This window comes from Amblyomma americanum, chromosome 1, assembly GCF_052857255.1.
Source record: "Amblyomma americanum isolate KBUSLIRL-KWMA chromosome 1, ASM5285725v1, whole genome shotgun sequence".
In the NCBI taxonomy this organism is placed as follows: domain Eukaryota; kingdom Metazoa; phylum Arthropoda; class Arachnida; order Ixodida; family Ixodidae; genus Amblyomma; species Amblyomma americanum.
Window position 1 is genome coordinate 462,205,119 of NC_135497.1, and position 23,178 is coordinate 462,228,296.

Consider the following 23,178-nt stretch of genomic DNA (forward strand, 5'->3'; position numbering starts at 1 on the left):
ACTGGGCCCCGCCCATGGATACGTCGTCCGCTGACGTTCCTTTTGCAACTTCCGGTTGTCGCTCCTAGCACCCCAGCAGCAGTGTCGGCGGCGCGATAGCGGCGCGCGTCGGGTTTATTTGCTTGTTGTCTGTTGTAGTTAGCAGTAAATTGCCAGTAATGGACCCGGACCTCGAGGCGCGACTGCTCGCTCTTAAGCCCCAACTCGATGAACACTTCCGAGTTGTACACGCGAAACGCCTACTCGCACGAGCGTCTGGAAAACCGGTCTGCGAATGCGCGAGGCGCGAGCGGGGCGCGAGCAGGGCGCAGACAGATATTTACGCCTCGGCGCGCGCCCGCGGGCGCGCGTGCCGTATGGGGCTCGCCGGTTTCTGACCGACGTGCACCAATGAGAGCGCAGCTCTCCCAACATTCGGTATGGACTTTTTCGTGCCGCTTTTTCGGTTTCGCTTGGTTCACCTATGGTTGCGGCGATGTCTGAGGTTATAAATAACTAACTACTCATTGCTGCTGTAGAGAGGCGGCGCTCGCTTTGGCTGTCAAGCGACAGGCTGCATAAAAATAACGTGAAAGCAGCACTTCGGAGAGCTGTGGCGGAGGATGTACTACAGGGAGTACCAGGCAGGCATACACTTTGCTAATGATGAGCACTTCATGGTTGAAATATGCTTGAAACTTTTCGCGTTACAATTGTGCAGAAAGCGTGGACCTTGTACGAAAGCGCTGGAAATCGCTGCGCGACAAATTCCGCCGCCTGTACACGGCACGTCAGTTGGGGCGGAAGAGCGGCGCTGGCGCGGACGACATCGAGCCCACGGATTTCGTGTGGGCACATTACGAACAGCTGTTGTTCCTCAAGGACACGATGGTCACCAGGCCGTAAGTTCTTCAATATTTTTATTCCCATAACGAGCTGTTCGCTTTAAGGAACTCAAGCAGTGCCGTCGTTCGCCGTGGCGGGAACGTTGCATGCGTGAAGCAAGCGCTATTTGACGTGATGCGATTACATCCGAAGCGAACGTGTTCTTGATGCAGGACTTGTTGCAAGAAAATGCGGCATATTCTCGGACAAAGCTGCAGCTGAGCGTGCTGTTGGCAATTGCTCCAGGTCGTAAATTCAACGGAAAATGTAGTGCAAATGCGCCCGACACAACCATCCTGCTGCTGCTTGCGCCGCTGAGCAAGCAGAACGCCTAGCCGCCGTGACACTGGCGGGAGCTAACGATAGGTGTATGAAAATCAGGCACTTTAAAAATGCGCAGACTTCATATATGCTGTCTTAATTTCTCAGTAATGTGTATTCTTAAATAGCCATTCTAAGCAAACATTATGTGTTTCTTAATGGGCTTTTCATGCAACTTGAATGCCACTGACGTCCACACATTAAAAATGAAATCTCGGCATTTATTTCAGCCACGAGAGTGTTGGAAGTTTGCAAGATAACAGGTGGAATTTTTGCTATTGTTATTGGATGAATTCTTCCTTTCCGCGTTTTTCTTTATAATTTATGAGGTATTATTTTTATCCCCTGGTGAAAATCAGTTAATTTGATTGTTTTCTAATGGTTTCATCTGGTCCCAGAAGGTAGCCTTCTGGTTTGCTGCTGATTGAAATAGCCCCTGTAGGGCACAAACTAGTTTTTGGCTTTCATCTACTTGTCCCAAAAGGAAGCCTCTGGTTAGCTGCTGGTTGAAATGGTCCCTGCTGGGAGCTTCTTGTTGGAAGTGGGATCTACTGGCTCCTACTGCACTTTTTGTTGTCAGATTTACAACTTTTTCTGTTGTATATGTTGTAATGGTGTTCCTCAACGCACAAATTTTTGATCAAAATCTATTCGAGGTTTTCTGCTACACATTGCAAAAATAGTGCTGAAATTTAATGAGAAAACTATGTTTATTAACTAGCTGTTCTCCGCTAACACCTGTTGGATGCCCTTAATGAGGGAGTATATAAGCATGAGCACATAGTAAATTTCAACCAATGTGAGTTTATGTTTCTCATATAAGTTGTGTGTATTGCCGTGCTTTGTTGTTGGCCTTTTTGGCACTGAATTGTTACGATTAAAGCTGCATGTTCTCACTATAGGCAGATCTGCGTGGTCCTGCGGGGCAACACATTTTAGTGTAGGTTGCTTCTGTTGTTCTGAATTTTTGGAGTGTGTTTATTGTCATAAAGCAACTCATTAAAACATTTTGTAACTTGTCAGAAAGCGATGAAATCTACGGAAATATTACACGGATTGTTTATCCAAGTAAATGTTCGCGCTATCAGCAGTTACTGGTTCCAGCAGCTACAGGGAATGGGCCAATAAACCATTTGAACTATGACAATAAAGAATCCCATTTGGACATTTTCTCTGCAGTGTTATCTCACACTTGTAGATGCTTGTAAAGACGTACCTGCAGCTCATGCTATTCTATTTAAAAGGATGCCCTGTCGCCCAGATTCCAGTTCATGGTCAGGAATGCCAGGTGGCGGAAATAAATGCTCAGATTTTATTTTTTATTAGTAGCTATTATGTGGATGTGGGAATTAACATGCCAACCATTTGTATTGAAACAGTTCCCTCGCCATGAAATGCACGTGGCAGGCCGTGTGGATACGTTCAGCCAAACAGAAGTGCTGAAAATATGTTTGCGGGCATATCAGCTCCATTATTAATGAAGAAAATGTGACAATTGGGAATACGCAACGACACTTTTATGATGCAGTGATCACAGCTTGACTCTTGGCTGCTTAAGCAGTAAGTTTAGATCACGTTCAAATTATCACAAAGCAGCATGACCAGAAATACGATCAACACTTTCAGCTTTACTTGCCTCTACACCTCAAATACAAAGCCCTCACAATGAAATACTGTTAAAATGAAGAGGTCGCATATGAGTTAAGACCATCAAACACAGCAAATGGCACTGTAACTTACAAAATATATAGCGCACTTAACGAAAATAACGCCGCTTTGCATTGACTGGAAGCAGTTAACACATAATATGCGACTCCAACACAAATGCTCAACATACTGTGTGAACCCAAGAGGCCTCATGAAGGTTCCATGTTTTTGCATATTCATCTAAAAAAATTGAACGCGTTATGTGTACAAAAGGAACACCACTGTTTGCAATGTGCTTTGTGCATTGCAGATAAAATATGTTTTTCTATCATGTAAACTGTCACAACTAATATCTACGCGAGATTTCGTGGCACCAAACAAGAGACAAGGCACAAGTGCTCTTTCCTTCCTTGTTTCGCGCTATGGAACGGCACGTGAATTACCCACTAGCCTGAACCCTCACACTTCTAAGCTAAGGATCATAGGCAATATTACCAACGGTTCACCATTATTCACTCAAACACTCACTGCTTAATCGACCGGACAGGAATGCCATGTTAAAGTGCTTATTTCCTGCAGCTATACAGATACTGTATAGACAAGCCAAGGAGCTGCATAATGTCACGTAGTGGTGACGGCAGTCGAAGCAGCGATGAAGACTTACGAAAGAGTCTTCTAAAAGAAAACTTCATTCAGCTGACTTGCACCCAAAATGGACTGAATCACTCGGCGGCGGCGAAGCGACAAGCGTGCTCGGCGGTCGTCGAACAGAATGCCCACCGCTGTCGGCCGTGCTCAATTTAAAGCTGATAGCGAACTTTCGAGATAAAGCGTGCAAATTTACTAGAACATTCCGAAACAATGTAGAATCAGCTCTGCCCGGCTGCGATGAATCGAGAAAAATCTAGTCTTGCGTCGCAAAGAAAGCGATAAGGTGGTGTGGCGGCATATTTGAAAAACGAACAAACATTGCCAATATTCGCGGCATTACTCCCCTCTACAAGAAGCATCGACCCGATGCATTAAAACAAATAAAGCGACTATTAAGAGAAAAAAAAACGGATCTTGCGAAACTAGAGCATGAAATTGCAGCGGCTTTTATCGCTCATAATACGGCTTCAGACGGACTACATGGACAACTTCTGGTCGTACGCGGCGTCGCTGGGATGCAGTCATTGCGTCAGGGATGACTTCATAATCCAGTTCACCCAGCCGACGAAGAACATAGTACGGGCCGAAATAGCGGCGCAAAAGCTTTTCACTCAATCCACGGCGGCGAATGGGCGTCCACACCCAGACTTTGTCTCCTGGCTTGTATTCCGCGTTGCGTCTTCTTAGGTTGTAGCGTCTGGCGTCGGACCGCTGCTGATCTTTGATCCGTAATCGGACAAGCCTTCGAGCTTCTTCTGCGCGTTGAAGGTAGGCGGCAACGTCGACGTTCTCTTCTTCTGTAACGTTGGGCAGCATGGCGTCTAGCGTGGTTGTGGCCTCCCTGCCATGGACGAGTCTAAAAGGCGTAATCTGGGTGGTCTCCTGCACTGCGGTGTTGTAGGCGAAGACGACGTAAGGCAGGATGACATCCCAGGTTTTGTGTTCGGCATCGACATACATGGCGAGCATATCGGCGATGGCTTTGTTCAGGCGCTCGGACAGTCCCTTGGTCTGCGGATGGTATGGAGTTGTCGTCCGGTGGCTGGTTTGGCTGTAGCGCAGGATGGCTTGCGTTAGTTCCGCCGTGAATGCTGTTCCTCTGTCCGTGATGAGCACATCGGGGGCGCCGTGCCGAAGAAGAATGCACTCCACGAAAAATTTGGCGACTTCTGCTGCTGTTCCGTTCGCTAGGGCTTTCGCCTCGGCGTAGCGGGTCAGGTAGTAGGTCGCTATGATGATCCACTTATTTCCAGATGTTGACGTTGGAAAAGGGCCAAGCAAGTCCATGCCAATCTGCTGAAAGGACCATGAGGGAGGTTCAATGGAGTTCAGCAATCCTGCTGGTCGTGTGGCAGGAGTCTTTCGTTGCTGACAATCTCGGCAGGTTTTCACATAGTGCGCGACATCGGCAGACAGTCGGGGCCAGTAATACTTGTCTTGAATGCGGCGGAGGGTGCGAGTAAACCCGAGATGTCCAGCTGTCGGCTCGTCGTGGGAAACCTGTAGAACTTCTTCGCGGAGACAAGTAGGTACAACAAAGAGGTAGGATGTTTTGTGCGCTGCAAAGTTCTTCACAAGGACCTCATTCTGCACACAGAAGGAAGACAGTCCTCGCTTCAAAGAAGCGGGGGGTGAAGAAACCTTGCCTTCCAGGTACTCGATGAGGCATTTTAGGTCGGGGTCCGAGCGTTGCTGCTGAGCAAAAGAGCTGCTCCCAGGAAGGCGTCCTCATCGTCGTACGGCGGCGGTGCATCTACAGGGGCTCGTGAGAGGCAATCGGCGTCAGAGTGCTTGCGTCCGGACTTGTAAACGACGGTGACGTCAAACTCCTGGAGACGCAGACTCCATCGAGCGAGGCGGCCAGAGGGGTCCTTCAAATTGGAAAGCCAGCAGAGCTCGTGGTGGTCGCTGACCACCTTGAACGGCCGTCCGTAGATGTAGGGGTGGAATTTCGACGTAGCCCAGATTATGGCAAGGCACTCCTTCTCAGTTGTCGAATAGTTAGCCTCGGCCTTGGAAAGGGAACGGCTAGCGTATGCGATGACTTTCTCCAGTCTGTCACTTTTTTGAACGAGGACGGCGCCTAGTCCCACGCTGCTTGCGTCGGTATGAACTTCAGTATCGGCGTTTTCATGAAAATGCGCAAGGATCGGTGGGGACTGTAAACGACGCTGAAGTTCCTTGAAGGCTTATGCTTGCGGCGCTTCCCATTTAAACGGCACGTCTGCCTTCGTCAGTTGGGTCAGGGGCTCGGCGATGCGCGAAAAGTTTTTCACAAATCGTCGGTAATATGCGCACAATCTGAGAAACCTGCGCACTGCTTTCTTATCGGCCGGCGGTGGAAACTGTTCAATAGCAGCTGTTTTCTGCGGGTCTGGGCGTACTCCTTCCTTGCTAGCTATGTGGTCTAGAAACAGCAGCTCTTCGTTGGCAAAGTGGCATTTCTCTGCTTTCAAGGTTAGGCCAGACGACATGCTGGTGCCCACTACTGTTCGAAGTCTTTTGAGGTTCTCTTCAAAGTTTGAGGTGAAGATAACGACGTCATCTAAATATACTAGACAAATTTGCCACTTCAGGCAGGCCAGCACAGTATCCATTACTCGTTGAAACGTCACTGGTGCGGAACAGAGACCAAATGGCATCACCTTGAACTCAAACAGCCCATCCGGAGTTATGAATGCTGTCTTCTCGCGATTTCTTTCGTCGACCTCACTTTGCCAGTAGCCGCTCTTGAGGTCCATTGATGAGAAATATTTGGCGTTGCAGAGGCGGTCCAGTGTGTCGTCGATGTGGGGGAGGGGGTAGACATCCTTCTTTGTTATGTTGTTCAAGCGGCGGTAATCCACGCATAATCGAAGTGCGCCGTCTTTCTCACTAGAACAACCGGTGCCGCCCATGGGCTGTTTGAAGGCTGAATGACGTCGTCGCGAATTATTTATTCGACTTGGTCCCGGATGGCTTGTCGTTCTCGCGGTGACACACTGTAGGGGCTTTGACTGAGAGGCCGGACGTGTTGATCCGTTATAATGCGATGTTTGGCAATTGGCGTCTGTCGCACCTTAGGCGATGTCGAAAAACGCTCACTGTAGCTTTGAAGCAGATCGCGGATCTGGTCTTGTCTGTTCCGGTGCCGGGCTCAGTTGATGTCGAAAGTGGGCGAGTTCTCTTGGTCAGGAGAAGCTTCTGGAGAGGGGTCGAAGAGGGCGAAGGAGTCTCGTACGTCAGATATTTCGTCGAAGAAAGCAATCGTCGTTTCTCTGGTAATGTGCCGGTTTTCTTCGCTGAAGTTAGTCAGCAGTACTTCGGCCTGGCCATTGCGGAAATGTGCGATGCCTCTTGCGATGCTGATTCCTCGGTCTAGAAGCAACTGCATGTTCCCCTCGATGATAGCTTCAGCGTTAATGGCTTTCGTGGCGTCTACGGTAAAGATAACGCTTGATCGGGGTGTGACGCTCACTTCTTCCTCCAGGACACTCAGGGCAACGTGAGTTTCCCCAGTTTTCATCGAAGCGATGGCTTTGTCCGTCGAAAGCGTGATCTGCTTGGATCGGAGGTCGATGATCGCCTGGTGCTCATTAAGGAAATCCATACCCAAAATCACTTCGTGGGAGCATTGCGGTAGCACAACAAAGGTGCAAGGATAGGTAAGTCCTTTGACAGTCACTCGCGCTGTGCATCGTCCTGATGGCATAATGAGGTGGCCCCTGCGGTGCGAATTTGTGGGCCATCCCAAGCCGTTGTGACTTTTCTCAGCTGCGCAGCGAATGTTCCATTCATCACCGTGTAATCGGCTCCTGTGTCGACTAGAGCGGTAACATTCCGGATGTCGTTAGTCACTGCTAAGCCGGAGGTCCTGGCTCATGGATTGCATATCGCTCTCGGCGTCGGGTCACGGCTTCGTCGCGTATGCGAGTCGCGGGTGGGGCGTGTGGACGAAGCTCTTCTGGGTGGCGGCGTCGTTTTCAAGGCAGCCTGCGTCGTGGTCGGGGTTCTCGTTGTGTGCGGCGTCGGTGCACCGAGTGCCGGTTCTTCATGCGGCGTCGCGGGTGCAGCGTCTTCATGGGGCGTGGTCGGTGGAGGATCCTCGGCGTTTCGCTCTTGAGCAACCTCAGCTCCAGATGTTGCTGCCTTTAGTTTCCCCTACGGGGGCTGGGAGACCTTCCTCGTTCCGCGGCTGCGTAGCTGCGGCGTGGCGACGCAAAGCGCGAGGTTGACGGCGATGGTGAGCGCGAAAAGCGGTTCGGCGTGAACTCTTCTCGACGCAGGTACTCGTCGATTTCCTGCGGACGTTGTCCGAAGCGCGGTCGTGGGGCGTTAACGGGAAATATTCGAAGACCGATACGTCGGTACGGGCAGTGACGAAGAATATGGCCGGCCTCACCGCAATGGAAGCACAACGGCCGGTTGTCGGAAGTCCTCCAGGCGTCGCATTTCCTGGGGCTTGGGCGTCGGTCATCGACTGGGCGGGCGGGGGCTGGGGGGCGGCGTTGTGGAACAAGTGGCTCATCTCGGGGAGGACTTGGGGTATGTCGTTGGGGCTGAGCAGTCCTTACTGCAGCGGCGTAGTTCATGGCCTGGGGTTCTGTGGCCGCCGGGGTGCCAAGTGCCTGTTGCACTTCTTCTCGTACCACATCCATCAGAGTCGCTGCTTGTGGCTGTGGGGAGGATGGCAGTAAGCGGCGTAGCTCCTCTCGAACGATTTCGCGGATTTCCCGCAGGCTGTCGCTGGTGGTGGCCGGCGTGTCCGAACGGATTGCACAGGCAGAAGAAGGGCGGTTGTACTACCGAGCTCGGACGTCGAGGGTCTTCTCAATCGTGCAGGCTTCTTGCGTGAATTCCTCGACTGTTTTTGGCAGCTGGCGGACGAGGCTGCCAAAGAGTTGTTCTTTTACGCCGCGCATTAAAAACTGAACTTTCTTTTCCTCGGTCATCCCGGGGTCGGCGCGGCGAAATAGGCGCTTCATCTCCGCGACGTAACCGCGGACGGGCTGATTGGGAAGCTGGATCCTGGACTCCAGGAGTCGTTCGGCTCTTTCTTTCCTCACGACACTGGTGAATACCTTCAATAGTTCTCTCTTGAATAGCTCCCATGTCGTAAGAGGCGACTGGTAGTTTTCGTACCACGTGCGTGTGGAGCCATCCAATGAGAAGAACACGTGTCCAATTTTTGCCGCATCATCCCTTTGTTGAATGACGCCACGCGCTTAAATTGATCCAACCATTCTTCAGGGTCTTCGCCTAGGGATCCATTGAAAGTTGGCGGCACCCGCGGCTGCTGTAGCATGATCGGTGTCGACATCTTCGGCGAGATTGCGGTGCTCGTAGCAGAGTCTTTTCGTTGTCTGGTGCGGTCCGGCAGTTTCCCGAACTCAGGCTCTTCTCCCTGGAGACGTCGGCTGGCTCGCTGAGCTGCTGGCTCGTCCTCGGGTGAGAAGCGCTGTGGGCTGGCTTCACGACTTGAAGGGGCCGTCCGGAACATGGAAGGCCACCCCGCACCTCCACCAGATGTCACGTAGTGGTGACGGCAGTCGAAGCAGCGATGAAAACGGACAAAAGGGTCTTCTAAAATAAAACTGTTTATTGGGCAGACTTGCACCCAAAATGGACTGAATCACTCGACGGCGGCGAAACGACAAGCGTGCTGGGCGGTCGTCGAAGAGAATGGCCGCCGCTGTCGGCCGTGCTCAATTTAAAGCTGATAGCGAACTTTCGAGATAAAGCGTCAAAGTTACTAGAGCATTCCGGGACAACGAAGAATCAGCTCTGCCTGGCTGCGATCAATCGAGATAAATCTAGTCGCGTCTTGCGCCGCAAAGAAAGCGATAAGGTGGAGTGGCAGCAGATTGGAAAAAACGAACAAACATTGCAAATATTGGCGGCAATAATATGCCTAATGTGTGAGACAACTACTAAGTGCCATCATTGAAACTGCATATTTTATTTCCCGTACAATGTGCTCCAACTCCACACATATAGTTATTTGGGTCACCACTATGCATATGTAACTTACATGTATCAGATTTTATTTCATATAACTTCCAGTTGGCAGCAACGTCTTTATGCAACCAAGCAGTTGAAGAATGGCAGCACTTTTGTTGCATTAACTGCACACCAAAACCTCAGAGAGTAGCGCACTGTTTCACCTTTATACTATGGTAGTCTTCATGAAGAAGTGAGTAATAGTAATTCATAGCAAAAGTAGCCAAAAGAAGAAGTATTGCAGTGCACGAAAGAAAAAATTTAGGCACATAAGCAGGCCAATATCTTAAAGCAGTATAAAAATTTCACAATAATGTAGACATGAATTTACAAGATAAAATTCAAAAAAGCTGGATATACAAGACAGTATGCTCAAAAAATGGTATGCAAGACACAAGAGGGAACAGGATATGAGGATTCCACAGTATGTACAGCTGTCATGAGCCAGAATAGGGTCAGTCTGTTCTGCAAAGATCATTGCATGACCTCAAAGCGACGAATGAAAGTAAAAAGGCTCGTTAAGCATATATCGAAACATTCTTGCAAACAGTAACTTGAAACACGCAACTTCATGGTGCATATACACGCACACTCTCATATACAGGACCTCAGGAAACTACAGGCAGCATTCCAGGGAGCCAGGTCCAAACGGTGTGCCAGGGGCAAGCAGTACGCCGGCGTACCAGCACAACAGTGCCCCAGGGCCATCAGAGACCATCATAGAGTTGGAGGAGTGGCGCCTGGACGGTGCATTGCAGGCGTCACTCGTGCACAAGGTGTTGGCTGACGAACCACTGCCATCACGCCACGAGTCGCTACCGTCGCGCCACGAGTCGCCTGCATCGAGCCAGCCGGTGCCTTCTCTCCAGGCACCTGTTTCCTTGCTGGAACAAGAGGCATCAGTGCTGCAGTCATCAGCGCCTACAGAGAACAAACGAAAGAGGAGAAAGGAATGTGCTGATGATACTCTGGCTGAGCACGTCGGAAAACTCCAGATGCACTGCAGACCAGTGAGGGACATGACGAGTACGACCTCTTTTGTCTTTCAATGGCCAAAATGATGAAGCGCGTGAACAAGAATCAGCTGACTGACCTGGGCGTCAAGCTACTACAAGTTTTTAATGAATTTACTTTTGAATGAAGTTGCACTGTTTGTCATTTTTCTTTTGGCTCTAGAATATGCTTAAAATGTGACACCAAAATAGTAACTTTGGTGCCACAATGTGAAATTGTGACGCGCGAGAGATTTTGGTCAGGAACATCTGCTTGGTTATGTGCCTGACACAGGCATTGAGATTCACGAGTATAGACAATTCCTTTACCCCAAGGAAAGAATTTGTAACAGGCACCACAGAGGCCGTGATTTTGATTGCCCAAGCACATTACGCGTAAAGAGGCGTCAATTTGTGGCGCAAGCCTCACAAAATCGCCGGTGTGCACAAATTTCACTCTCGACGTTGCGAGTCTAGCACTTACCAAGGTTGTGCGTTTTATCTGAGACACAGCGCTATTGCCCAAATATATATTTTGACAGTATCCCCACTCTTGTTTGCCGTGAGCGTTCATTATAGCAGTGGCCGTTATAAGTGGGCCTGGCTGTCCTTCTTCCCAGTAAGTGCGGTGCTGTTATGTGTTCGTTCCTGAATACATAGTGCCACAAACAGCTTCATGCATGGCCAAAGCTAACGTAGTAAGTTCCTATGCATTTCTCTTAAACAATAGAGTACCTTACCTTTACTGTGTAGGATGACACTGTTGGTCTTGCACCCTGCTCAACTGCTTCCTTTGATATTCCTGGCTGCTGCCACTGCCAGGGAATTACACCAGCCTTGCTGCAGAAATACGCAGAAAACTGCTCCCTGGCCGCAGCAGCATCAGTGTGGTGGTTTAGTGCACATGCTGGAGCCAGCGGGAAGTACTGACGCTCCACACAGCTCTCCCCCAACACATATTGTTTGCCTCGCCGCCAGTACCCTTCCACAACATTCCCAGACATGTCTTCCCTGTCTGTCAAGGACTGCGACTGTGGATTTCGGATAGTCAGGAAGTTGTGAAGGATGCAGGCAGCCTTCACAATGTAGTCCACATTACTCGGGTGCAGAGCGATTGTGCGCAGTAGGATGCGCCACCTGGCCGCTGTAATTTCGAAGGCATTCTCAGCACAGCGTCGGTGGAAAAAACGATATCAATCAACGAACAAAGGTTGTGGCATATCCAGTGCATTTATCAACGAACACATGCATGGGTTTACAGATACAATGAAATTCAATTTGCCCAGGCCTGCTTGCTTTGAGCTTTCCATTTATTCAAGCTGACATTTCCGTGTTGTGAATATAAAGTGTATTGAAAAAGCTTGCATTAATTCAATGTCAGTATAATTCCAACAGTTGTTGAAGTTATTTTCATATTCTCTGTTTTGAAGTAAGCCTGTGTTCTACCACCTTCTTGCAGTGACAACTTGGCAACCGTGATTAAATAATGCCACATCATACCGTACGGGCTCTGCTTAACCGGTAGTTGAATATCCTCTTCTGATTGTCTAGCTGCCTACATGGATAAGGGCGCATAAAGTCAACTCGAAGCTGGAAGGCTTCGTCGCTCACGAAAGCGAAGTACGTAGTCTCTTGCGTCCCAGGCAGTCTTCCAATTCTTGGAATGTACAGGCGTCCCTCGCTAAGGTCACACGCGAAGTCACTTTTTTTTCAGTGTGCCACCATCACTAAGCCGGCCTTCAGCACCGACATCCACAAGGATATACTTGCATTCACTGTCGACGACAGCCATGAGCACAACAGAGTATGTGCCCTGAAATGAAGAGCGTAGCACAGGCAATTAGAACAGGCGGCAGCACACATAGTCTGAAATGTTCAGTGTGACAATGACAAGGCATGACTGCATGCTATACAGCATGGCACAGTAAAATCTCATTATAAGAGACAGTGTTACAAGAGACATGCGAGAATGGTTTGGTTGGTTTCCCTGTTTGCCATGTTAACAACTTTGCACACAACAGACACCCGGTTACTGTATGCCGTTTTACACATAGCGGGCAATGCTGTGAAGCCTATGGAAATAGTACGTCCGCCGCGAAACCATATTAGATGCTGTTTGGCACTCATGTGTTCGGGCTCTCTAGCATTACTGTAATGTTCACTGAATGTGAACTACTATTAGGGCACGGACAGTGTGCGAAAAGACACGCTAGCTTTGGCAGCGTTGCCTGCTGTGTATGAAATGGAGTATAAGGAGCTCAAGTATGACTTGTCCAATTAGGTGTTGCTCCAAATGCGTATACAAGAGTCATGAAATCAATGCCAGTTCATTTAGAGATGACATTTCAAAACATATCTAAATAGAAGTAGCGTACTGAATATGCACAATTTTACCTTGTAGTTGTAGAACTTGCTCCCGGAGTTTGGAGGGCAGATGATGGCCACGTGCTTGCCGTCAACCGCTCCGAAGAAGTTCGGAAACTGCCATCGCAGGGCAAAATCTCTGGCAATTCCTTCCCATATTCGCCTTTGTAGGTGTGTGGAAGCAGTCAGCAGCACTTTGAGTGAGATAGACAGCGGCAACCTTGCAAAATGTTACATGACCAAAAGTCAACATCCAATGACAGACATGTGGAACACGTTTTTTTTTGTAATATTTCTCCTGTTAAGTTCCTTTCAGTGCACGAACACTACTTCACGACGAATTCTAAAAATCCCGAGTGGCTATGAAGCCTGTTGAAAAGCCGCTATAAGCTCACAACATGAAAAACTGCCACATGAGAGGGTACACCTCTGAAAGACAACCAGCGCCAACTCTCATAGCAGAGTGGAAGAATGTTGCAAAGGCCTACCTCACCTGCATGAAATGATCTTTCAGTCGTTCCAAAATGGCCTGACATGTTTCGTGGATGCAACGCCGTGTTGTCTCGATGTCCACGCGGAACGCAAGAGCAACATTGCAAATAACTTGCCCTGAAGAAAGATAGCTAGAAAATAGAGCAAAAGGATAAACACATGACGTAACTTTGTCTTGCACCTCCGTTTTTCATGTCTTTTCGATTATTCTGCCAGCGTCTCAGTTTTATATGCAGCTTTTGTAGAGGTATGGCAGGGAAAGTCATTTCTTGATGTGATGCTCCTAGATTCTAGCAATGCTAGATTAAAGGTTTAGCACTTCCATGCATTCAAATTTTGCCCATGTCTCATTTGTTCTACTGCACTGCTTCTGTTACCTTACCGTATATCTGTAGCGACGCTCTTCTCCAGCCTTTTTTTGTTCCTTCTCAGTTCACTTTCGTCACATTCGGACTGTCCTTGGCTGCATTTGCTTGGTTTTTTTCTTTTTAAGTCCTCGGGTGCTACATCCCGGCCTTCCTGTTCTGTGCTCCTGCATTGCTATGGGTTCCCTACTCTTTGGCCATGTCTTAACCATTTTGTTTTTGTTCTGGCTTCTCCAGTTGTGACTTATTGCTATTATCTGACTTCTTTTCTTTTCTTCGCCTTTTTAATAATTGGTTTTTTTGGGGGGGAAGGAAATGGCGCAGTATCTGTCTCATATATCTTTGGACACCTGAACCGCGCCGTAAGGGAAGGGATAAGGAGGGAGTGAAAGAAGAAAGGTAGAATAGGTGCCATAGTGGAGGGCTCCGGCATAATTTCGACCACCTGGGGATCTTTAACGTGCACTGACATCGCACAGCACATGGGCGCCTTAGCGTTTTTCCTCCATAAAAACGCAGCCGCCGCGGTCGGGTTCGAACCCGGGAACTCCGGATCAGTAGTCGAGCGCCCTAACCACTGAGCCACTGCGGCGGGGCAGTCTTTTTCAGAATATGTTTTTGAGTATTTAGCACTGCTTCATTTGCCTTAATTGGTTTCAGCTCTCTAAGAAACAGCTGCTCCGGTATTTCTCGTCCTTCCATTTTTTATTTTTTGAGAGGACCATTACAAGGCTTAAAAGGTAGCATCTCCATTTCGCCAAACTATCACACAACTATGTGCCGAAATGCTTCTTCTCAGAATGTATAACTTAAGCTTTAAAAACGTCAATGCTATTGCCAGTCGCTCGCCTGGCTCCAGGGGCTGTCTCACAACATGCTGCCGTGTGAGGTCTGGCAAAACAAATCTCAGCACTTCGACAAACAGCACTGCAGTCATCCGTAAAAACTTTCGCAAAAGTTCATGGTTACCTTCACGCATGCGGCGCACCTGTAGAAGCAAAATATGCGGTTTGTTATGCCAGCAAGCAAAAAGCAGACAGCATGTCTGCAATACACTGTGATGCTCTATTACAGCACAACTATTGTGGGTGGTTTCTGTGACTTAATGAAGCAGTCTTGCTGTGTACAGCATCTGTGAAAAGTCTTCAGAGTCAAATATTTTTATTTCAGCCGCACAATGGAGATATCAAGATGCTATTAAAGTTCAAAGGGCCTTAAAATGCTAGGTTTCTTCTGATTGGAGTGAAGCCTAATTCTTGAATGCTTCACAACAACAAACATTCAAGAGACAATGATCGCACAAGTGAAAGTTGTGGCCTGACGACCTGACGGAGTGTGCATATTATTAAGTTAGCTGAGGTATAGAAGTGGTTTTCAAAGCTGCATCTTGTCAATGTCAGTGCTGCCCTTCTGCCTCACTAGCCTTATTATTTCAAAGTTGCATCTCAGCAACGCAGGCACTACACTTCTCCACGAGCAGTGCAGATGCAGTCAATTTTTGATGCCCCTTGGTTCTCCTGACACTGTTTTGCAATAGCGATGCAACCTGGAGACCACCTAGAGGAGCCCCCACTTCCGAAGACCGCGCTTATTCATCAGTTGCCAATGTTCGAATACACTGACGTGAAACTCCTTTGCATTTTTATGTGATCTCTGTTGGCAACGAAGAACTTTGGAGCGCACTTCATCCGAGTTGCTTCACATCTCCAACGGTGAATGATAGTTGGCCTCCAAGTGGAACTCAACGCTTTCAAGAGAATATATATATATATATATATATATATATATATATATATATATATATGCACTAAGTGTCTAGCATTCAGTTCAGATAGAACACGACTGCTAATTTAGTCCCATCAAACACAGCAATTACCGAATTACCGGCACTGCAGTTCCACCTGTGCCAAAGCCTCCATTCCTTTCCGGCACTAACTACCCCCTCCCACCCACTACCGCTGTTGAATGTCACTTCTTATGTTAACGGAATGTGTGGACACCACTACAGAAGATTAAAACATGTATGATGGCGTATTGGTAGCTGGCTTTTTTTCATAACCATTACACCTCAAATACAAGCAGTTATGTTTGTGTCAGTTTGAGTTCGTTGCCACAGAGTGGTAGTTGCTGTTCATTTTGGACATAGCTACAACAGCGGCGAACTTTTTTTTTTCACAGTGCACACCCGGCAATGTACCTGCTGCTAGAATTCCGTCCGCACGTACCACTGCACAGCACCACAAAATGTAGCAATATTTGCTGTTGCGTGGCTTTAACTTGTTAGCTAGATTACGTCCGCTGTCGTTAGGGGACCTATAAGTGACTACACTGTGTAGACGCAATAAAATCATTGATGAAATATCCCCATGGGACAAAGCATTCATCTTTGCACAAGGTGCAGTCAAAGGCACATTTTCCAAGCAGTTTAATGCAGAGAAGCCGACTACCAGACCAGGGGGAAAGGATCTCTGTACCTCTGTACCCAGTGTATCATAGTGGGTACCCGGAGGCACTGGCGACCTAACTGCGCATCTACGACATAGGGGTCGGATGTTTTAACCACTAGGCCGCTCAGCTGTTGCGCTAAATGTCTTTTCAATACTCTAAACGGACCTTTTACACATACAGGAAACGAAGACACCGCATTGTGATATAGGCCTTCTTGCCTGCGCGCCACGAACACGGGCCGAACCCACCACCGGTGCAGTCTCCGCTGGCGACGCTCCTGCCTCTTCCTCACAATGAGCAGAAGTGCTGTTCTTATCACAAGCAGTAAAACTCGTCTTCGTGCACACACCGCTGGCATTATTGCAAATAATGAAGCTTGTAGAGGAGCGCAATACCGACGAGCTTAACTGGGATCCAAGCGATGCTATGTCGATGGTGGTGCAGATTACGCTAAACGCCGAAGAAAACTGCGAAGAGATGCGTTGGTGTTTGCATAAAAAGCTATTGTGCAAACCACAATTCAGTTTATAAATGGATTTACTTCTCCGGCTGCTCTAAAAAGCTAAACGCTTCATGTGGCAGTCAAAAAGTTCCGGCCGATTTTAGCCTATGCTGTCTAGCAACGATACGTCGGAGCTAGCGATACGCGAGCACAAGCGCGCGCTAGCAACTGGCCATGAGATTCGCACCGCTTTCGACGTCTGTCGCGGAGCGCCGCCAGACGCGTAGGCGCTTCGCATATACACCTCGGAAGTATCCGTCAAGTTGGGGCTTTAGGCCGCGATGGGCATCGAGTCCTATGCGTTCACGCCGTACCGACTGAACGCCAGCGACGACAGTAGCGACTCGGCGAGCCTCTGCGAGTGGCTCCGGAACTCCCGACAGATGGAGGTGGCAGAGAAAAATTGAAACCATATGCGCGAAGGCAATGCCCTGGCTCGCGCTTGCCCGACACGGTCGCGCGGCGGCACGAGCAGACGATTTTCACGGCTACCGGAAGTGTGCCCGTGACATCGTGCCTGCCGTGGCTCCAGCGAATGACAGCATGTGGTGGCCTGGCGACGTCATGGGTACAGTGACGTCTTTTTTCACGATTTTAGTTTCAAAATCGGTCACTACGAGCACACCAAACGGCCCGCGAATTTTAAAAAAACACAGTTTTTAAAAATTCCTAATGAATTGCCGCCTCAGTTCCGAAGATTCATACTAGGTGTGAATGCTTCTTAGCATCATTTCTAAGCATTGAAAACATTTACAAGCGACTTTTTATTCACTGAATAGTCCCTTTTATGAAGGACTACCTTATTTACTCATTTTACAGTCTGTGATAGGTAAAAGCTGAAAGAAAATTGTACATAAGTTGAGGGAACCCAATCAAAACGCACGACAGAATTTTTTGTCGCGCATCTGTCGCGCGACACAATTTTGCGTCGCAAGACAAGCTGTCTTGCCGTGCCTTGTGTCGTGCGACAAGCTTCGTGTCGTGGGTTCTTTCGCGCGACAAAGTTGTTTGTAGTAGGTTCTGCCGCACGACAGACATCTTTCCTGCATTTTGTCGTGCGAAAAAGGTCCCTGTCGCAGCATTTGTCGCGCGACAGGTTTCTGTCGCAGGTACTGTCGCGTGACAGAGGGAGTCGTGCCGCGCGACAGAGATTGCGTGCCTCAGCAAAGTTGCCTGTCGTGGGTTCAGACGCGCGCAGTCGCGCGACAGACTTCTATCGCGCCTCTTTTCACGCGACAAAAGTACCTGTCGTGCGGCCTGTCGCGCGGCACAACGGCTTGTCGTGGGATATGCCGCGCGACAGATACCTGTCGTGGGTTGAGTCGCGCGACAGATACCTGTCGAGGATTGTGCCACGCGATAGATACCTATCGTGGGATGTGTCATACGACAGATTCCTGGTGAGGGTAATAATTTTACTGCAGAATTCTAGAAATACTGTCGTGCGGTCGTCTGACAGCGATAGGATCAAATTGACCAAAGATACTTCAAAGCGCGTTCACTGTGGCGAGTCGCGAAGAGGATGCGAGGTGCTCTGGTCTGTTGGTGACGGGCACCGAGCGAAATGAAGTGCTCATTCACATTGGTGAATCTAGTTTTCAACTCGCTTCTCGCGACCTGGCTCTCTCACCGAACGAGAATTGGCTTAGAGGTGAGGCACGTGCTGCTCGAGCACTCACCTAATTCCCTTCTTTTCCCACATGACAATGTGACGAAACTAGAGCATGCTCAAGAGTATAATGCGGCTTTGAAAGCCCAAAAAGCTGTAATGCACAAGCGACGAAGCCAGCGGTGCCTGCGTATCCGCACGCGCTTGCGGTGGCGGCATGTAGCTGCAGCCACGACAGCGCCTGCACACCAATCGGTGTGCGCAAGTCTAATGGCGCTACTGAAAGTCAGTGTCCTCTTGGCTTCTGTGACATGTTCAAGCCATGTAACATAATGTACCGCTACTACTACATGCGCAGAAAAGGCCAAGGACACTTCTATGCGTCGCGGAAAAGAATGTCGTTAATCGTCAATCAGGGAAAATTACTCGCCATAAGCATCCGGCTACACAAAGGCAGCATGTATGTACATGCACGCAGTTCTCTGTATAAATGTTCAAAGCAACCCCGATATCATTTTTCCGCGTTTCAGTTTCAAGAGCGTCAGCTCTTAATACTTACGTTTGCCAAGGACACGTCTGTCTGCAGGGAAGGTCAAATTGGCCAAGACAGTTACCACACTATATCACATAGCAAAAGCGGGCGCGTAGAACCTCAGTTGTCACAGATACCTTCGATCCGTTTTACATATGCCAGTATAGCGGCTATCGAAGTGGAACCCCGGGGACCCCCATTTGCATCAAATTTGGGGGCCGCCCGTTTGACGCATAACGATCGAAGTGGTGTCATTTGACTTGTCATGTTCGTAAGGATAAAATAAATATTTAGATGAAGCCCAAGATATGTGTGGAATTCGCACCGACGACCTTTTCGCCCCCAAACCGTGCATTCCGGGGACTTCCAGACAACCATAAGGCCTAATCGTTTGTCGCAGAGGGTTCCGGATGCGGTCAAACAATTCGTCTTGTTGTAATGCACACGTTTATAAAATTGGTTAACTGATATATAAGGAGGAAACATACCGGATATAGCGAAGGTGGCTGTAAATCGCAATAGTAGTGCAAAATATTTGAAGTAGATGACGCTGCTTGTATCTTAGAACGAATGTTTCCGAAACGAAACGCCCTCAGATGTTTGTATTTTGTCTTCTCCACGTTTGCTGAGCACCCCGATCTAAGCACTTGAAGCTCTCGTAGCTAACGCTCTTTAGTCCAACGCTGATGCAGTGTTGGCGGAGAATTTTTTTTTTGCGGCAGTGACGTGGTGCTTATAATAAAATAGCAAAAAACACTTTACGACGTCGTTCATTGCCCTCACTGAAAATTTCATGACGGTGACACGAAAATGTCGCTAAATATAGACAGCAACGTATGCAGCCGAAGGTGAAATGCGGCGGCCGGCGAGTTTGAACCGATTTGATTCTCGGTCGAAATGAGAATAAAGTATGGGACTGACGTCAACCGCGCCCTTTAAAGAGTTTCGCCTGCTTTGACACAGTCTAGCTCCTGTGCACCCGTGCTCGGTCCTCTAAACTACTCTGGTCCCAGTGTGACTGTGTGCTATGACAATCTCAGCGAAAAGGAGCATGTCTGGGGGTTTTTATGTGCACCACGGCCATACAGTTGAGCGACATGATAACGTACGGGCACGGCATGCCAGCCTGAATACCGGCCGCCAGCGTCAGAAAAATGCGACAGTAATGTTTGTTCAAGTCCGTACTAAGCCGTCGGATGGAGTATCGTTGGCCAATATCGAGTCGTTGGTAGAAGCGATAACAGGAATACAAACAAATGTCTCCCCACGGCGCATTTAATTGCTGCTGCTCAATCGCGGCTCTCCTAGCCTCAGCTGGCTCCGCTCCTGAAGGTGTCGCGGAAATCGAGCATATCTTTGTTTTACTATGAGACGAGGTTCACAGTAAAACGATGACGAGAGCAACACCTCAGCGCTAGCCAGTTTCGAAGTGCACTCAGCTGCTGCATCGATGTGAAACCGGCTAGGCTTAGCGACGACTTGGGCAGCCAGGGGGTAGTGCGTAGATCATTGCCCGGCGCGCCCGCGGGCGGCGTCGTTCCCGAAAGCTCGCCTCGCTCACTCCGGCTGGCTCACTGATTGGCTCAACAGCTTGCGACCTTCCCTCGGAAGGCTGGAAAATCGAGAAGCGAGCGACTGGCGCTGCGACTGAGCGATACTTTATGCCCACGTTTGCAGTACTGGTGAACAACCTTTAACACCCATATGCTCGGGTTATCGGCTGCGTTGCGGCGAGTCTTAGTTAAGATCGTCCGCGACGCCATCGTCACCGTCCGTGACGCACAGGCTGAGAACTTCAATTCCAGTACGTGCCGAAACAGCTCGTATTTATCGTAACGATACGAACTCGAAAACACGGCTGCTTCGATGCGCTAGTAGGCTCTTGCTTGTTAAACTACACGCGATCAGGATGCGGCGAGTGCTAGCCGCTGTTGCATATTAGCTAAAGTGAGACGCAAGTATCGACGTAGTTTCGTAACGCAGTTGATATCAAAGCAATCCGCTTGTACTGGTCACCGATTAAGCTGTTAAGTTTCGTGATCTCCGGTGAGCGTGCCAGTGTCGCGCAAATTAATGCATCGCAGCTACTCTCCATCGTGCCAATTGCGTTCAACTTATCCACGATATTCGCCAGCTTGAGATACGGCGCTTTTCTCCGCTGTTTTTGTCGCAACTTAGTGATTTTATCTGGCATCAAACGATATTGCATTCTGTCAACACCGTCGTATGCTCCGTCGTCTGCTAGGGCATCCGGGTCACTTCAGGGGATCACAGGATCGTAGCTTCTACAAACGACATGCCAGAAAAAGTAACTGAAAGCGCTTTAGTATTCTTAAATAATGTAAAAATAATTTAAAATAAATGCAGTGTCTTTGTCGTCAAGATAATAGAAATATTCATGGTTTAAAAAACAAATTTTTTGTCGGTTGCAATTTTTCACCGACACGAAAGCGCAGCCGTCGGCGCCATTGCAGTGCAACCGACGCGTCGTGTTTTGTATTATTTGCCTCTTTGAGGCATTGCTTGAGTACTTGTACGGCGGACACGTGAAGAACTCATTCAATAGGAAGGTGAGCAGGAGTGTGTTTTGGAAGCCAACGACCAGGATTTCGGCCTGTCAACATTGGCGAGTTTCAACGGGTAAACCATGAAGAAAGACAGTGCTGCGACGTCTTGTCATCTGTAAAGGGAACGAAGACTCCTGCGCCGTTTTACTAAGCCTGGATGAATCGCATGGCCGGTGAGTCCCGCTCTGCGTTTCTTTGCTAATGATCTGTATTCACACGCGCTATTTGTAAGCGGCTATATAGTGATGTGAGTGGAGGCAGTCCGCCTGCGGTTGCCGAAGCTATAATGCGGCGCCAAAAAAGCAGGGCCTATATCCCTCATGGCAAGTGTTGTTCTCATTGTCTTTATGTGCATTGAGTACTCGCGTGCCGTGGTAAATAAAAATGACACCAGATATCACAACAGAGTTACGCTTTCTCTTGCTAGCACTTCGACACTCGGTGCAAAAGCATGGATTTGCACTGCGTATAAGACGATGAGCGAGAAGTGCCGCGCGGCGGAGCGCTCGCGCTAGGCCAGCTGCGATCAGACACCGCACTATTTTGCTCAGGGTTAGTACTCATCGGATTAGTGCTTGTGCCTTAATATGCGTCATATTAAATTCTGAGACAGTGATCGTATGCGAAAGGCTAGTTCATATTCATCGCCTTGTCATTTGTAAACTTGTCTGTGCTTCCCCAGTGGAACAGGATTTGAGGCAGTGTTATGTCAAAATTAGACCAATCTTGCGTCTCCTGAGCTGTAAACGTTGATGCTCCCTCTCCTTCTGAGCACTGCGAGCTGTCGGAGATGCAACTGCACAATTATTTAGCATTTCTACCTTTTTGCTATATCCCTCGCTTTTGCGGCCCGCATTCAAGTCGTTTGCCATTGTCGATGGTTTTTTTGTTACTTATTTTCGCTTTGTTATTTATTCTTGGTTGCGTGCCATCAGCTGTGACGCCGGCGATTCTGCGAGCTCAGAACTCTTCCCAGGCACGGAATCCTACCCACAGACCTCCCTTCGCCGCACTCACGAGTGTTTTTTGGTATTTTTTTTTCTCTTGCCCTTACTTGCATTGCCAGTCGACAAATTTGTGCATCTTTTAATTTTATGCAGATTTGTTAAATGCGCTAGCAATTTTTCTATGATGCTAAGCTGTGCTGTGAGATATCAAGCTTCTTGCTAGCGAAGGCATGCTTTTTTCCATTCTCTCTTCTCATTTAACCAAGGCAGACTGGTTGCAACATTCAATTTAATACCTAGATATTGGTGCAAGGCACCATGATAGGAATTAATGAAAACCTGCACATCCTATATTCAAATTGGTGTGCGGTATTTCAGCCAGCTCATCTTTCAGTGTGGTTATAACAGTCATTGTGACTCTTCTCAAAGAATGTATATGGGTGCATTACATAAAATCTGTTCATTTCTTTTGTCATGGGCTAGCTCATTGGTATTTTTATTTGCTTATACTATGTCTAAGTTTAATTTCTAAAGCAGTAGACGATTTCCTCTCTTTTCATTCATGACATGGCTACAGCCACCGACAGCTGTTGCTCTGGATGTATTTATTTGCAGTTGCCAGCGGCCAGCATCTATTGGGCCATGCGTGCTTCCTGCCTTCGGCTGTGTCATCCCTCCTGATCCGTTCATGGTAGTTATTCTTTTTCAGTGATGCATATCTTAGCTGCCTATTTAGAAAAATATTTTCAATATAGGCTTGCAGCTAGGTTTAGAAATGCATGAAACTCTACATGCACTTCACAGCAGTACCTCAGCTTATAATTACTGGAACTGTAGACTTGTACAAAATATAGTCGCTGATGTAGCTCTTCACGCAGCTGCTGTTAACATAAACGTG

General features: G+C 48.4%; 2 protein-coding genes across 3 annotated transcripts in view; one reads left to right on the forward strand and one right to left on the reverse strand.

Moving 5' to 3' along the window:
- Positions 1 to 319: 319 nt before the first annotated feature.
- On the forward strand, positions 320 to 10,585 carry LOC144104494 (uncharacterized). Of its 2 annotated transcripts, XM_077637556.1 has the most exons (3): positions 320 to 417; positions 701 to 881; positions 10,067 to 10,585. In XM_077637556.1, exons 2-3 carry the CDS (start codon positions 868 to 870, stop codon positions 10,521 to 10,523), a joined length of 471 nt encoding a protein of 156 aa, XP_077493682.1. In that variant the 5' UTR covers positions 320 to 417; positions 701 to 867; the 3' UTR covers positions 10,524 to 10,585. The 2 variants fall into 2 exon arrangements, with proteins under 2 accessions (XP_077493682.1, XP_077493691.1); XM_077637565.1 differs by lacking the exon at positions 320 to 417 and having other exon boundaries at positions 458 to 881.
- Positions 10,586 to 12,068: 1,483 nt separating this feature from the next.
- LOC144104505 (uncharacterized) overlaps positions 12,069 to 23,178 on the reverse strand; it is a 55,147-nt gene continuing 44,037 nt past the window's right edge. The window contains exons 3-5 of the mRNA XM_077637578.1: positions 13,312 to 13,441; positions 12,849 to 12,981; positions 12,069 to 12,267 (exon numbers count right to left, since the gene is read on the reverse strand). Coding sequence (XP_077493704.1) covers positions 12,910 to 12,981; positions 13,312 to 13,441 — 202 coding nt within the window. The 3' untranslated portion in view covers positions 12,069 to 12,267; positions 12,849 to 12,909. The remainder of the gene's footprint in view (positions 12,268 to 12,848; positions 12,982 to 13,311; positions 13,442 to 23,178) is intronic.